Raw genomic sequence first — 13,551 nt, forward strand, 5'->3', positions numbered from 1 at the left:
TTTTTGCGCCGCACAAGGTTAAGTATCGTTTGCTTGTAAAGATGGTGAGCAGAAGTTTGTTTTTATTCCGGAAACTGATATTTTGAAGAGTCTCTGACTTTAATATTTCGGTACCGTTTTAGAACATGATACTAGAAGAAGGAAGGTATTTTGAATTTCATTATAATTATTTGTAGTGTCGCAAGTGTCAACAACGAAGTGTGAGTCTCGTGTGGAATCTAATCACTGCCTCTCTGTCAGACAACCGCTTGGTTGCCCAACTCTCCAATTCTGCAGTTGCTCAAGTGACAACTGCGCGTTGCATGCCGGAAAGATCAGTATTGTATACAGCAGCCTGCGGAGCTAATCGAGGAAAAAGGTCATTAATTAAAGTTCAATTGTCTAAGAAAACTGTGGACTTAATCAGTTATGAATCTTACACGAAAGGATTTGAGTGATTGCATTTCTAGTCCTCCTTTTTCTCTTATCGCCCGGGCTTGATAATTTTCATAGGACACCGTACAGCGTAAGATTCTCTAACATCATCTCGTATTCTTCATTGGCAACAGCTGCATCTTTCTCCATTTTCTTGACATGCACTTTGTTCATTTTCCATTTAAGAGCTGCTACCCGTCTCCACGGACTAATTGATGAACCCCGGGGCGATTTCTCTTCAACCCTGTTTGACTGAGCCGCAGCCCCATTAGTCTTAACTTTGGTCAAGCTGGAAGTTTGGTTCTCGTCGCTCGAGGAATTCTCAATGATTGTCATAGTCGGGATTTCAGGTTCACCGACGAGCTTCCCTTGGCTCTGAAACGAATCTACAGAGCCTACAACTCGTTGTCGTGTGAGGTTTGGTCTGATGCAAGCAGGCTTTCCTTGCATTCTGCCTCCACTTTGCTCACTCATGTCAGGTTCATGCAGTTGTAACAACGTTTCTGCAATTTGGAAATCACCTTGTGATTGTTGTGTGACGTCCAATTTCTCCTTGCAATTTCCTTTGCCGTGGTCACTACTCCAACATATTCTCTCGATCCCGTCTTGATTCCGCGATTGATGGTCGTTACGATCAAACGCCCTTTGATTAAATCTCTCAAATTGATCTTGGTCTTGTAATTCGGTACTTTTCAGTTCCTCTTTCACTTCCAAGAATGGTCGCTCTAAATCTGTTTCATGTTTGTCTTCGCTGCGATTTTCACTGACTGCAATGACGTTTTTCCCTTCCTGGGTACGAGTATTGTTATTCTTCACATTGTCTGCCACCGAAACCATATCGCAATTCCCACAAATGAGGAGAAATCTCAATCTTCTGCTTCGCGATGGTAGAGACAATTGAGTCATTGGTTTTCTCTTGTCGTCTTGACCTACCATTTTGAATTTGCCTGACTTTACAAAAACAAAATTCGCCTACGCTTGTTAGTATGCGTGCCCAAGCTGTAATCCAACAGATTATGACCAAAAAGTTCTAAATCGAGGGATGTTTTAATCAAAACTTTTGATGACTAATTGAAGCAGAGATCGTCAGATCTTTTTTCATTGTGGAATAAGACATTTAACTGCCGGTATTACCAAATTTTCGATTCCCTTGATTGGTTCAGCGACTTATTATCAGATGAGAGGATGTCCAACTTATTTAAATGTCAGGACAGGAACAAAGTAATGATAAATTTTATCACAGGGATGAATAACCGGTGATGACAGGCGACGTGCCTCCTATGACAAGCGACAGTTGAGTTAGAACAGTTTTGAAACAGTAATTAATTGTATGTTTTTGGTTTGGATCTCCTTGTTGGTATAACTAATTTGCTAGAATTCGTGTTCTTCAAATTTCATTTAATTTAGACCAATGGAAGTGGACAGAAGTTGAGTACGACGTTCATGATGAACTGTAAACGGGGTTAAAGAAACTTCTTATCATCGGCTTTTAGCTTTTCCTACACTTTCTTTCAAATATTTGCCTTAACTGAGAAAGAGAAGTTTTTTGGCAATTTTTCTGAAGGGTTGATCATTTTTAGGCGGATTACAGGAAAGCGAAATAGAAATCAGAGTTCACTTTATGCCGTTTGCCGCCGCCATATACGTCATACGTGAAACTCGTGCTTCAACTCGGCAGTTGTAAAACTATTACGGCTGAACAGGTTTACAAATAATGGATGTTATGCGCGAATCGAATACTTTATTTTTATCGGAGTTCCCGTTGATTGCGTAAATGTTTATGTAAAGTAGCTGAGCAGGATGCGCTACAACTGATTTAATCATTTATCTTTCTTGTTTACAACGTCCGTTTTAAAAAATGTCAAAGGATCTTGTGCACAGGGTATGTTGTCAATTTTTCCTCTTCTTCGAGGAAATGAAGACAAATCGTCGCTCTCTGCGCTTTGGGAATATTAAACTTTGTTTCTGGCCGGAGTTAGTGTGTTTCTCGACAGGATTGAATTGAATGAAACCAAACATATTTCAGCACTCTGGCGAAGGGCTGACACTTGAAACTTCAGCTTTAGAATTTCTTTACGTTGGCCAATTTATTTTATCAGCTCAGTTGATAAAATCAAATTACCTTGCAACACCCCCTAACGACGCAGCACCGCATTTTGTTTAGAAACTTAATCCCTTTATTCATATTGCAGTTTGGCTCGAGAAGGCTCTCTCGGCTTAATTTCGCCCTCATTAATTGGGCAGGGGTATACAAACTTCCACTTGGCTACACTCGATGCCGTACTGAATTTCGAGACACTAATCCTTTGATTTGTGATAAGTAAGTACCAATTTTTATTTCAATCATTGTTTTAAGTGGTCACAGAGAATAAAACTGATCTTGACCAAGCCTCAGAACGTATGCCGACAATTCCCTATAAAGCAATAAATGACAATCCTTTTGAAAAGTTCCTCTACAATACTTGGTTACCGACAACTCTTTATTCTTCCCACGAAGCTTACTCCTTATCAAAAGCTAAAACCAACACATCTTGAATAATGCGGCTTTATTTGTTTTCAAAAGGTGCTTCTGAAACAATTAATAGCTCTTACTAGCACCAATCCTATAATCATATAAATTCAATCCTCTAATCTGAAACTGCAATTTAACTCTGTTGCTTCTTAAAGTAGACTGATCCCAGTATTAAAACGCTTCTGAAATTAACTTTAAACGGCTTTCGTAAGAATAACATTGGCAGATCATTTACAATTTTCGCGGCAACTTTTTCCATGTCTATCATGAGATATGATCATTACATAATCCGATCTTCTCGAATTGCAGCTATAAAATGACTTAAAAAGCTGCAAAAATTGCACGTTTTTTTTTGGCTCCATATCGCGAGACCAGTTTTTTTGTCAAAGCAGTTTGCGTAGTGAAGAGACAAGCGTAACTATGCTGCATTATGGCGCCGACCTTCGACTGATCCTTCCTCTGATAAAATAAAGAAATGTCGATCGAAAATTTCTCAGGCTGGTTCACTACTTTACACGATTCAAGTTGCCACAGAAGTTGAAAATGTAAGTCATTTCATTCGTCCTGCAAAATTTTCCTCGTCACATAAAGAACCACAAAATACTAGCATGATAAGAAAGAAAATACCGCATTGAATGGGAAGAAGAAATCTGAAAAGAACTGACAATGATGGTGACGGATGAAAAAGATTGGAAATGATGATCTCAGAAAGTTTAGGGTCAGTATCTCAAGGTCTAAGTACCTCAACTTAATCCCTGCAAAGTTTTAAAAGGCATTGTAATAAAGTTCATTAAAGATTAACTCCAGTTCTTTAGAGATACCAGGCATAAACTTCAGCGCATGTTTTGCCATCATTGTCATTTACACTGACCCCCTTCAGCACTTCGCCGTACCACAGTTGAAGCTCTTGGCCGTGTTGGAAATATTCTGGATTGGAGAAGTCTTGGAAAACGAGGAATGGGGAATCTGGCCCGAATCCCGGAAGTGCGTACCAGGCAGACATCGCCTTGTCCCGGATAAACTTTTCACGTGGGAATAAGATTTCTTTGGACGACGTGGTGATGAAGGTCCCCAAGGGTGTGGTTCCGATGGAAGGATGATTTATTGAGCAACCCCACTTGCTGTAAAATGAACCATGTGCGTGTTTAGAATGAAAGTCGCCTTTCTCACACGTGACTTTGCCACTGATATGGGCAACTTTGAGAGCGACGACAAATCCCTCCTGTGGGATAATGAAGATTCCAGGTTTACTTTGATTTGCACTGAAGCAGGCGTTGGTCACATTTAATTTTCGCCATTTGCCTGAAAACGAAATGAAAAAGTTACGTCATCTTTGTTATTTTCATGAAAGCTTAACAGGATGTTAGATAGAGCTGCATGGTAATAACCATTCAGTCGATCTTTGCATGGTCAAGTTAAAGTCTCTCCCCGAGAACAACCTGGGAAGGTCTCCTCAATCTGGTTAAAAGCGTTTGCAATTCTCTTCAATTATTGTCACTGCCTATTTCAAGGCTATTCTTTCGTTGTGAGCTCGTAAATTTCAATTGTTAGTAAGTATTCGAGAGGCGAACAAAGAATCGGAGGTTTATTGACTTTTCGCAAATAGACAATAGTCTGAATAGCCCATGCCCACATAAACATTTTACAAGCGTTTGCACGTTTTGAAAGAAGCCAATTCTTGACGTTGCTGATCCTAAAAGTAAACAAGACGCTTGTCCCAATACGAACCTGGTAAAGAGCTTTGCTCACAATCGAGGACTCTGGAGCTCAGAGTTAGAGGATCTAACTCGCAGATATGAAGCTCTAATTCTCGTGGGAAATTTAGATTTTTATTTGTCTCACGCTCATGATTAAAAAATATCATTTCTCTTTATCGGACGAAAAGCTACAAAGTAACCATCTTTCCCTCCCTAAGTCAATTTTACACGGCATCTATAAAGTATACTGTTATTTTTTAATCTTCTTGTAGATCTTATCTAGTGTTTATGCCCCATGATCACAGCTCAAGTCGGCTCGATTTACAAGACTAAATTTGACTTCAAATGGAGCTACCGCTTGACTAAAATGAACCTTGACCAAATGATCAACTGAGGTGCAAGTGAAAGATATTAATTAAGATTGGAAAGGATTATAGTGTATTACAAACTGACCGTTTGAAACGTTCCCGATATAAAAGCTAAAAAACAAATACAATATGATTTTGGCAGCCTTGCAAGAATTATATTTCGACATTTATGAACTCTGAATTTGGCAAGCATGTCTCTATGAACCTCTCTTTCTCTATGAAAGAAAAAGTTTTCTTGTTATCCTCGGTTGGATGTGTAAAACAAATTTGAGAGTAAAATAGTCAAGAAATGTCAGCATATCAGAAATTCTTTAAGCTCAACTGGTCCTAAACGCCTTTCTTTCTAGACGTGCCTCGTTAAAGAAACCCTCGAGAATGGAATAAGTTCAAACTGTAGTTTGCTTGTAATCAGATGTCTTTTTAACGAAGAATATTCGCCTTGATTGAAAGCACTTTTATTTTTTGACAAACGGTCTGATAAGCAAGGCAAACTGAAAGACAAGTTCTTGTTTATAGCTTACCTGGACTTCTAGGACACATCATTTGCATGCCCTGTCTCAACGACCCTGCCTCTTGTTTCAGTAGATTCCTCAGTTGTTCTTCTTGCTGCGCGGAAAATTCACCGCAACAACTTAATTTGGCTATTACACCTTGACAAAAGATTGAAGTAATCGCGCCCAATAGCAACAGAAATCTGGCCATGTCGAATGCAAGGACTGTTTGTTTGTTTTTTTTTTCACGCGTGGCCCTCAAATAGACCAGTTCCTGATATCACAGGTATCAGCGTTCAATGAGAAGGGGGCCTCATTAGAATGCTTTAAAAGCAGGATTGACGCCTACAACTGTTAAAATGTTTTCATCGGCTCAACACAAATTGCGCAGATCCGTCTGTTACCACGTATCCTTTGAAATTGGATGAGAGCGGATTTGTCTGGCGGAAGGATTATTGCACGGGAGGTAAATCAAAAGCGGTGTTAAATTGATTTTGGAGTACGCGTTATAATACCAAGAATATAATTTTAAAATACGTAAAGTTTCAGCGAGTAAGTCAAGAAAAAATAAAAGCGTTTCACCTCCTTAGAGAGAGGTAAATCACAGTGGCAAAGCTAAGAAATCTTTTAAGAATCCATGTTTATTCTGAACGTTAATATTTCATAAAATATGTCTCAGTAGTTTCTGCGCAACAAGCGACAGCAACCGTTACGAAATTATTTTGCAAACTATTTTTACTGTCGATGTCATTGAAAAACGCAAAAACCAATTTAAACTTCAGGAAAGGAAATTGAGGGCTCCAAGCGAAACAACTGTGAATTAACAGTATATCAAGTATTCACAGCACGTTATTTTCGTAGGTTAACAGATTACGTCAGAGTTTTTTTTACAATGTCATCGGCGGGAAGACATGTTTTGGATGTCAATTGCGTTCCAGGAGAAAATAATTTTAGATTGTTTGGCAATAAAAATGGAAAAAGCATACAAATAGACAAACTAAAAAAATTTCACAAAAATTTATAGTCATACTTTTCTTCTCGTTCCTTTTTTCAGTGAGTAGTACAATACTGATTGCAAAGTCTAAATTCTTGCAAGAGAATTCTGGGAGGTTCTAACAATTCCAGAATTATATGCTCAAATTTCGTTACAAGGGCCCCGGCCTCAGTTCGGGAAAAATTATTACCACTAAAAATGCCCGGAAAAAGGAGTTTTTTTCGATGTTTAAATATGATGTGGTCTATTTCAATTTTCGGATTTTGTTCAACAATTCCTGATAAACATCGAAGGTCCACATCCTAATATATCGTGTAAAAGCTGCTTTGTGTCTAACAGCGGATGCTTGTCGGTAAGCGCAACCACTATTTGTACCTTAATTATAACTTGTTAAACAAAATCGGGTTAATATTGCTTTTTGATGTTTAGCGCCTTAGGGAAAACTTGTATCGTGAGCTACGTGGAAGTTTGGGGAAATATGCAAATGTAAGAAAAGGAAGGCCCAAGAGGACTCGCAGGTGGGCGGATTAGAAGTTATCGCTTCAAGTCTGGTTTGAACTTATACAAAAAAAAGCTTAAAAATTTTCAGCTTCTTTTACATTGAGAAACGGTCTTAAGGCATGAATTGTGGGCATCTTTTTCAAGCTCAAAGATTAGATAATGATGAAAATGTCAGTTGAAGAAGTACCTCCTTCTTCGTGTGTTCGAGGGGGGTTGGATTTTCCAGTCTGCCAGAAATGACGCATAAGCTATTGTGTTTTCGCTCAGTTGGAGAGACCTGAGCAGGAGACAAAAGTCTACCGGCAGAGCAGAAAAAAATGAGCTTGATGTGCACGCAATCTTGATTGCCTCTCAGTCGAAATAGTTTTGGAATGATATGACAGAATAAATCTTTATGTCATTCTGCATGGCGGAGGACCGTCCGCAATGGGTTCAGGGCGTTTGCACTTTGAACTTAGATCAGTTTAAGTGGAGAGAGACATAGAGTTTTGAAGAGGAAGAGTTTGGGAAAATGGCCAAGAACTGGTCAGTAGGAGCTGATGATGTAAGTTACTAAAGCATCTTTTCGCTTTAAAAGCAGAGAAAAAGGGAAAGACTCTTCTTGAAAAATGAAAATAGATACAGTCCTATTACACTGGCATAGAACGAGAAATTTATCTGTTCAAAATGACGAAATGTAGCAATTCGTGATTTGTATTGACATTGTGTAATCATCTTTGTACGCCCCTGGAGGCTGGGAAATGGTCGAAAACTTTATCCGTTTCCGTAACCTAGCTAAATTTTAATTTTATTTACCGTTATTTCACTTTTTCCTTAAACTAAATTTAATTAAATTTTAGCTTCAATTCAAGGCTTACATCATGAACTGGCATCATATTATCGCGCTATGCGTGTCAAGATCCTAGGTCAGTTACCCACACTAGGTCGAGATTGGGCGGAAAGACGGAAAGACTCAAAGAATCTTGGCAAACAAAATAATGAAGCGAAAAATTTGATTGTTTAAGAACAAAATACTATCTTTTCACGACGGAAAGCTAATTTCCGGAATTTTCAGAACGCCGCACGTCTCCAAGCCCGTCTAAATCGACTGCATGACGGCAATCAACTTCTTTTACATTTTTTACTTACTTTCCTAGCAAAAAAAACATGCTGTGAACTCTGACGTTATTCGACTTTATTTTCCACGTAACAATCATACTACTAAAGTCATAATTTAAGCTTATCGAAAATGTTGCTAAGGTGTTAACGTAGTATTGGCTGGACATCAATACTGATTTTATACCGCAAGACCTTTGCATTTTCTTAGAGGCTTTTCGCTCACGAATCTTTTCAGTACATCTCATTCTTTTATTTTATGTAGTAGGAATTGATATCTTTTAATATCTGTTTGCACGGTCAAAAAGACTCCATGTAACAAGTTTTTTGAAAGGAAATATTTGATACTAGGCTGGATAAAACTACTGCTGAAAAAGCGCGAATTCCGTTTTGGAATCCGTCAAGAGGACCGCACATGTACCAACTGATTTCCTAAAATAATAAAATAACTTGATCCCACAGGAAGTTTTACCTGCATATGTCGACATAGAAATGCACAGCGTAACTTAACCTTTATCTTAATTCTTCTCTAAGAAATCTAGCGGCGAAAACTTATTTCAAAATAAAATTTATCTTTGGCCGCACTAACAATTCGTTAGAATTTCAAGCCGTTCCTATGGGTGTGTATTGTCATGACCGACAATAGTTGCCGTCCTGAAAGAGGATAAAAGTAGAAATCAAGACGAGCTTTTCTTCTCTTTTTTCCAAAAGATCTCTTTGGGAAGCGTCCAAAAACGTTTGGAACTTCGTTCTGTATGCACCAGGTTATTTGATCCTAAATTTCTGCCGAAATATTCCCAACACTCAAAAGACCAAAGGCTCAAGCAGTTTCTATTTCTAAGAAGCTTACAATTTTAATACGCTAACAATTATAATCGAACAAGTATAATCTTTCGAAATTATAACCAAGAGAACATTTCGTAAAAGGCTCAGAAAGATTTCATCAACTACTTTATCTTCACGTGAACCTCCTTCGATTTTAGTTCTTTCACAGAGCAGACTCGTTTGATGTATTCTTTACGTATATACTCTCATTCAAACAAAACCGTGTTCCTCACAAAAAGTAAGAAGCTTAGCATGATTTCGCGAACGGAAAAAGTTAGACTTTGTTCTAGCTATTCTAATGGTAGAGTACTTTGAATTTTAAGCTCCATTTATTTGAAAGGGTGACCTTGCGATCAGCCAAGATTATATGGAACCAAGCAAACTCACATACTTTTATCAGCTGTTCTTTCTCCGCGGAATTTCAACGCTGACCTCTGGTAGTGCTGAACTTGGCGGTACATTACAAGCTGCGGCGATAAGCTGCTTACGCCGAACATAATGGAACGTGAATTGGTTGATGGTTACATTCTTTAATCTTACGAGGTTTGCCATTCATGCGAGCTGAAAACTTTCGCATGTCGACGTGATTGCATTGTAGGAAAAGCGGTTATGAGGAAAAAAAGGTCCGAACGTGATGGAAACGGTTTTCATCGAATTCAAAGTTCAGGAATGTAAGTAATCCTAAACTGTCATGCAACTTTGTGAATTTGATTAAATTCAGTAACTTGGCCGGCATTGTTTCAATCTTTGCAGACGACTTTTAAAGATGCCGCCTCAAATTTTCTTCCATTTAGTGTGGACTAAAACGAACCCAATCACCAATGAAGATTATCCTTTTAATGGAAGACCGCCCACGCACATTTAATTTGCCTTTTTTACGTTATAGTTTTAGTAAAAATATCTGAGACCTCTGCCCCCTTAAAATTCTTGGTCCGATTATAAGTTTGTGAAACTTTAACTTTACGGTTTTATAACTAATCACCGCGTTCACCTTTTAGGTTGATCCAGTGAAGACATCGTCAATTTTTTTCGCCCAAAAGATTGAAGAACTTGCATTGTCCCAGCAACTCGGCCCCGAAGTTCAAAAATGACGACTTCCCGATTGTTGGTAATGCTAATCGCAGCTGGTTGTTGTGCGATTTTGTGCAACGGATCTCAGTCTTGTGGTTTACTACATCAGAATGTTACAAAGGGAATTGACAGAGTGTTAGTCAGTGAACGTCATTCGTTTGGAGCAGACTTTAGGAACTTTTGTCTTTCCTATGAAAAAGGTATGTTTGCTAGAATTACGCCACAAACAACACAGTAGAGTGCCAGCTGCCTTCATTACCATAAGGGGAATTTTATATAACGCAAACAGTTTTCATCTACATAATGCAAGCATGAAAGAAAATTGCTTTACTCGGAAATATATTTCAGTCACAACTTGACCAATTTCCTCTTTATTGGTAATCGAGCCAAGACGCTTAAATACTAAAGCAAATTCAGGAAACACTATGCGCCTTATTCCGCGAAACCTACACATCTGAAATTAAATCTTCGCAAATTCTTTCGTTGGAAAAGGTTGCATGAGCTAATTTCAGTGCTGCTAAACTTCGAAACAGAGAGAAACACGTTTACGCTTGTAATAAGAAATGTGTGAAAAATGATGAGAATACCCTGATTAAAAAAAACACGAAACCCTCGCAATTCGCGGAACTTGTGATCATAACAAACTCAGTAAACAGAAAATTCCTATTTTTGCAGTCCTTTATTCGTAACACCAAAGAGACATACTTATTTGCTGGTCTTAAAAAAGCTTTACCACTTTGTTGACATTTCTCTAAACCCAATTGCAAAAGAGATACAAAATAGAAGTGAATCATTTATAGACCTAAAATCAGTCACTGTTCTATGTTGAATCTACTTAACATCCGTTCAAACTTAACATCCGTTTTCATCCCGCAAAGCTCTACCCGCTTTCCTCTACGCCTTCCCAGACCTAAGACGTATTCGCTCACTGCGCAACTAGAGATGCATGCCCTATCGTACCGGTTTCTTAATAAACGGTAGTGATAGGCACGCGGGAAAATGCAATACTCTACCGATTTTCAATTTGAAATTGGTGAATGTTGTGAGCTAAAGGCTTTGGGCATCAATGCAAGAGGAAAGTTTAAGTCTTTGTTCACCGTAGATCACACAAAGCGTATAAAATTGTAATCCAATGAAGAAATTTAAGTTTACTTTCAGTTCTAAAATAAACATACAAAAACAGAACCCTCCAAAGCCCACAACTGAACCAAAAATAGGTCTGAAATTTAAACGATTGATATCTGAATAAGCTTAGTTCTGCTTTCAACCTGGGAATACAGATAAGCCAAATTTCCTAAGCAAATTGAGGTCAATTACAAATGAAAAATTATCGGATCTATTTCCACTAAGTCACCGACGCCATTTACATCAAATTGATTTAACTTGTTTAATCTTTTCACAGAGAAGTGGCTGAGCTTAACAAAAGGAGCTGTCTGCTTTGGAGGGAGTGGCAACGAATATGCCACCCTTGTGGTACCAATAGAGGGCTTCCTAATGTCAGTCAAATTGACCCACGTCAGTGGACTCAGCTCATGCAAAAGAAATTCTCCCCAATACAACAGTAACTGGGGTTGCTCTCGCAATCATCCTGAACACGGCAGATCGCCCTTTAACGTTGTCGTAACGACGGCACCCAGAAATGACATTCTCTTTCCGACACATTTTTTTCTTCAACACAACAAGGGATCCTATTGGTACGACAAACCAGAAGTGGACCCTCACTCACCGGAAATAATCCTTACAGATGCATCAAATCCCATTTATGTTGCTATGGGCCAAGAGCTCCGTGTGTGGTTTGGAGAAGACCTGTTGAAGTCTGGTGTGAAGAAAAAAGGAGGTAAAGTCTGTATAACCGCGCAAGCCTGGTACAAGCATTGAGCTGTCTACATGTCACGTGACCAATTAATGCATATGTTGCCCGAATAAATTTCAGAACGACCTCAAGGGAAAAAACTGACTTTTGAAGCTACTTTGCTCAGTTGAGTTGTAATTTACGAAAGACTATCTCTTAGAGTATTTTAAAGTTTTATTTAAAAAGTTAGACAAGTCGGAAATAAGACAAGATGCCTAAGGCTTACGTTGACAGTTCAGACTTTGAATCACAATCCTACCACTCAGTGTAAAAGAAAATTTAAAGGAACTTCAGCATTTATCTCCCCCCATAACCAATTAATTTTCAGTTTACTCAATAGTAAATACCGAACCCCTTTCTCATAGCCTAAGAAAATAAAGAGAAAGCAGTCAGTTTCAGGCTTCAGTTATTGGTGACCACGTGAGAAGAAGAGATTTTAACTGGCCTGAAACAAACCAGCTCGCTATTTCAAGCAGGATTCATAGGTGTCACAGTGGAGAGGCAATAGGTTTTTGACCCCCCCCCCCCCTCCGAAAAAAAGTGAGAAACAGCCCCTTCCCCCCAAACCCCTCTCCTCCTCCCTGCCACTTTTTGTTGCGCAAATTATCGCAAGCGCAGCAGAGACTAGCATGGTAGACTATTCAACCTCGGTGTTTAATTTCTAATCATTTCATCACGCTTGCTGGTATTTTTTAATAGCTTCCTGCTTATACATTGCCTAAATCAATTACGCTTACATTGGACAATGATTGCAAAGAGTTTGCAAGCACCAAATGACCACGTACAGTGCAGTGCAAGATGGAAAATTTAAGTCGGGGTGTGCGTTAGCCTTGGTGACGAAGAGCTCTTCTACATCTCGAAACGCTCTCGCAGCTTTTGCGACCGAAGAGTTGATGTAAGGACTGTGAAAAGCGGCCTCTTTATAGCAAAGTGAAATTTTAATGTAAGTATAAGAGAAAGAAACAAAATATTCAGGATAGCCGATGGTACTGAGGTATAATACTTTTTTTTTATAGGTGCAGCTCGGATAACAAATAGCTTACGTGGTTGATGAGATTGTTCATAGCTCAGACTTGTCGTGCTGGCTCGTTCGCGTTTATTTTCTTCTAAACTCATGAATGTTACCCAAACTGGAACGGCGTTCCACAGCTCGATGCTTTTGCACATGTCCAAGCAACGCGGTGACGTCACTGTGGCGTCTGCGCATTAAAGCAGGTTTTGAGCTGAAAGCAGTAGAGCCTGGTGTAGAATTTTTAATTCCGGGAAGCGCGGTGACTTTTGAGCTTGAACAGTCTTGCGTTCGTCCCTTATTGAACGCGACTGATAAAAACTTGAAGTCGTTCTCGATCTCAAACAAAACATCTTTGCTTGCCTCTCTGTCATTAACTTCATCGTTTAGTTTTTCATACGATGAACACTGAGTTAAAGAGCGCCATTTTCTCGAATTTACCATTCCCGCGTTGAGCTTAGTCGATTCTATGGCTGGCAAACTATTCCTTCGCAACATCAGCTTAGACTTTTCTGGTCCAGTGGGGCCCTTCTTCAAATCTCTACCAATTTTCTTAATTTTGTGGTCATGTTCTTGCAGGAGATAGTTTTTTTCTCGATTGAGTTGATCCAACTTCTTTTGCAGAATACTTTCTTCTCTTCTATTAATCGCCATGACTTGTTCGACGCGTTGTTCGTTACACCATTTTGAAGCCTTCCGCATGCGGTGTTTATCCATAAGAA

At 39.0% G+C, this 13,551-nt stretch overlaps 2 protein-coding genes across 3 annotated transcripts; one reads left to right on the forward strand and one right to left on the reverse strand.

Annotated features, from left to right (window-relative positions):
- Positions 1-2,943: 2,943 nt before the first annotated feature.
- LOC131777066 (uncharacterized) lies at positions 2,944-5,799 on the reverse strand. The gene is made up of 2 exons (XM_059093280.2): positions 5,513-5,799; positions 2,944-4,228 (listed from the first exon to the last, which is right to left on the reverse strand). Exons 1-2 carry the CDS (start codon positions 5,691-5,693, stop codon positions 3,738-3,740), a joined length of 672 nt encoding a protein of 223 aa, XP_058949263.2. The 5' UTR covers positions 5,694-5,799; the 3' UTR covers positions 2,944-3,737.
- A 3,338-nt stretch (positions 5,800-9,137) lies between these two features.
- LOC131777099 (uncharacterized) lies at positions 9,138-12,290 on the forward strand. Of its 2 annotated transcripts, XM_059093321.2 has the most exons (3): positions 9,138-9,568; positions 9,896-10,168; positions 11,371-12,290. In XM_059093321.2, exons 2-3 carry the CDS (start codon positions 9,985-9,987, stop codon positions 11,844-11,846), a joined length of 660 nt encoding a protein of 219 aa, XP_058949304.1. In that variant the 5' UTR covers positions 9,138-9,568; positions 9,896-9,984; the 3' UTR covers positions 11,847-12,290. The 2 variants fall into 2 exon arrangements, with proteins under 2 accessions (XP_058949304.1, XP_058949305.1); XM_059093322.2 differs by lacking the exon at positions 9,138-9,568 and having other exon boundaries at positions 9,804-10,168.
- Positions 12,291-13,551: the final 1,261 nt, after the last annotated feature.

Source organism: Pocillopora verrucosa, chromosome 9 (genome assembly GCF_036669915.1).
Source record: "Pocillopora verrucosa isolate sample1 chromosome 9, ASM3666991v2, whole genome shotgun sequence".
Lineage (NCBI taxonomy): Eukaryota > Metazoa > Cnidaria > Anthozoa > Scleractinia > Pocilloporidae > Pocillopora > Pocillopora verrucosa.

Coding starts and splice junctions, on each gene's coding strand:
- LOC131777099 (XM_059093321.2), top strand. CDS start 9,985: ATGACGACTTCCCGATTGTTGGTAATGCTAATCGCAGCTGGTTGTTGT. Junction 10,169..11,370: donor TTGTCTTTCCTATGAAAAAG/GTATGTTTGCTA, acceptor ATCTTTTCACAG/AGAAGTGGCTGAGCTTAACA.
- LOC131777066 (XM_059093280.2), bottom strand. CDS start 5,693: ATGGCCAGATTTCTGTTGCTATTGGGCGCGATTACTTCAATCTTTTGT. Junction 4,229..5,512: donor GATGTGTCCTAGAAGTCCAG/GTAAGCTATAAA, acceptor TTTCGTTTTCAG/GCAAATGGCGAAAATTAAAT.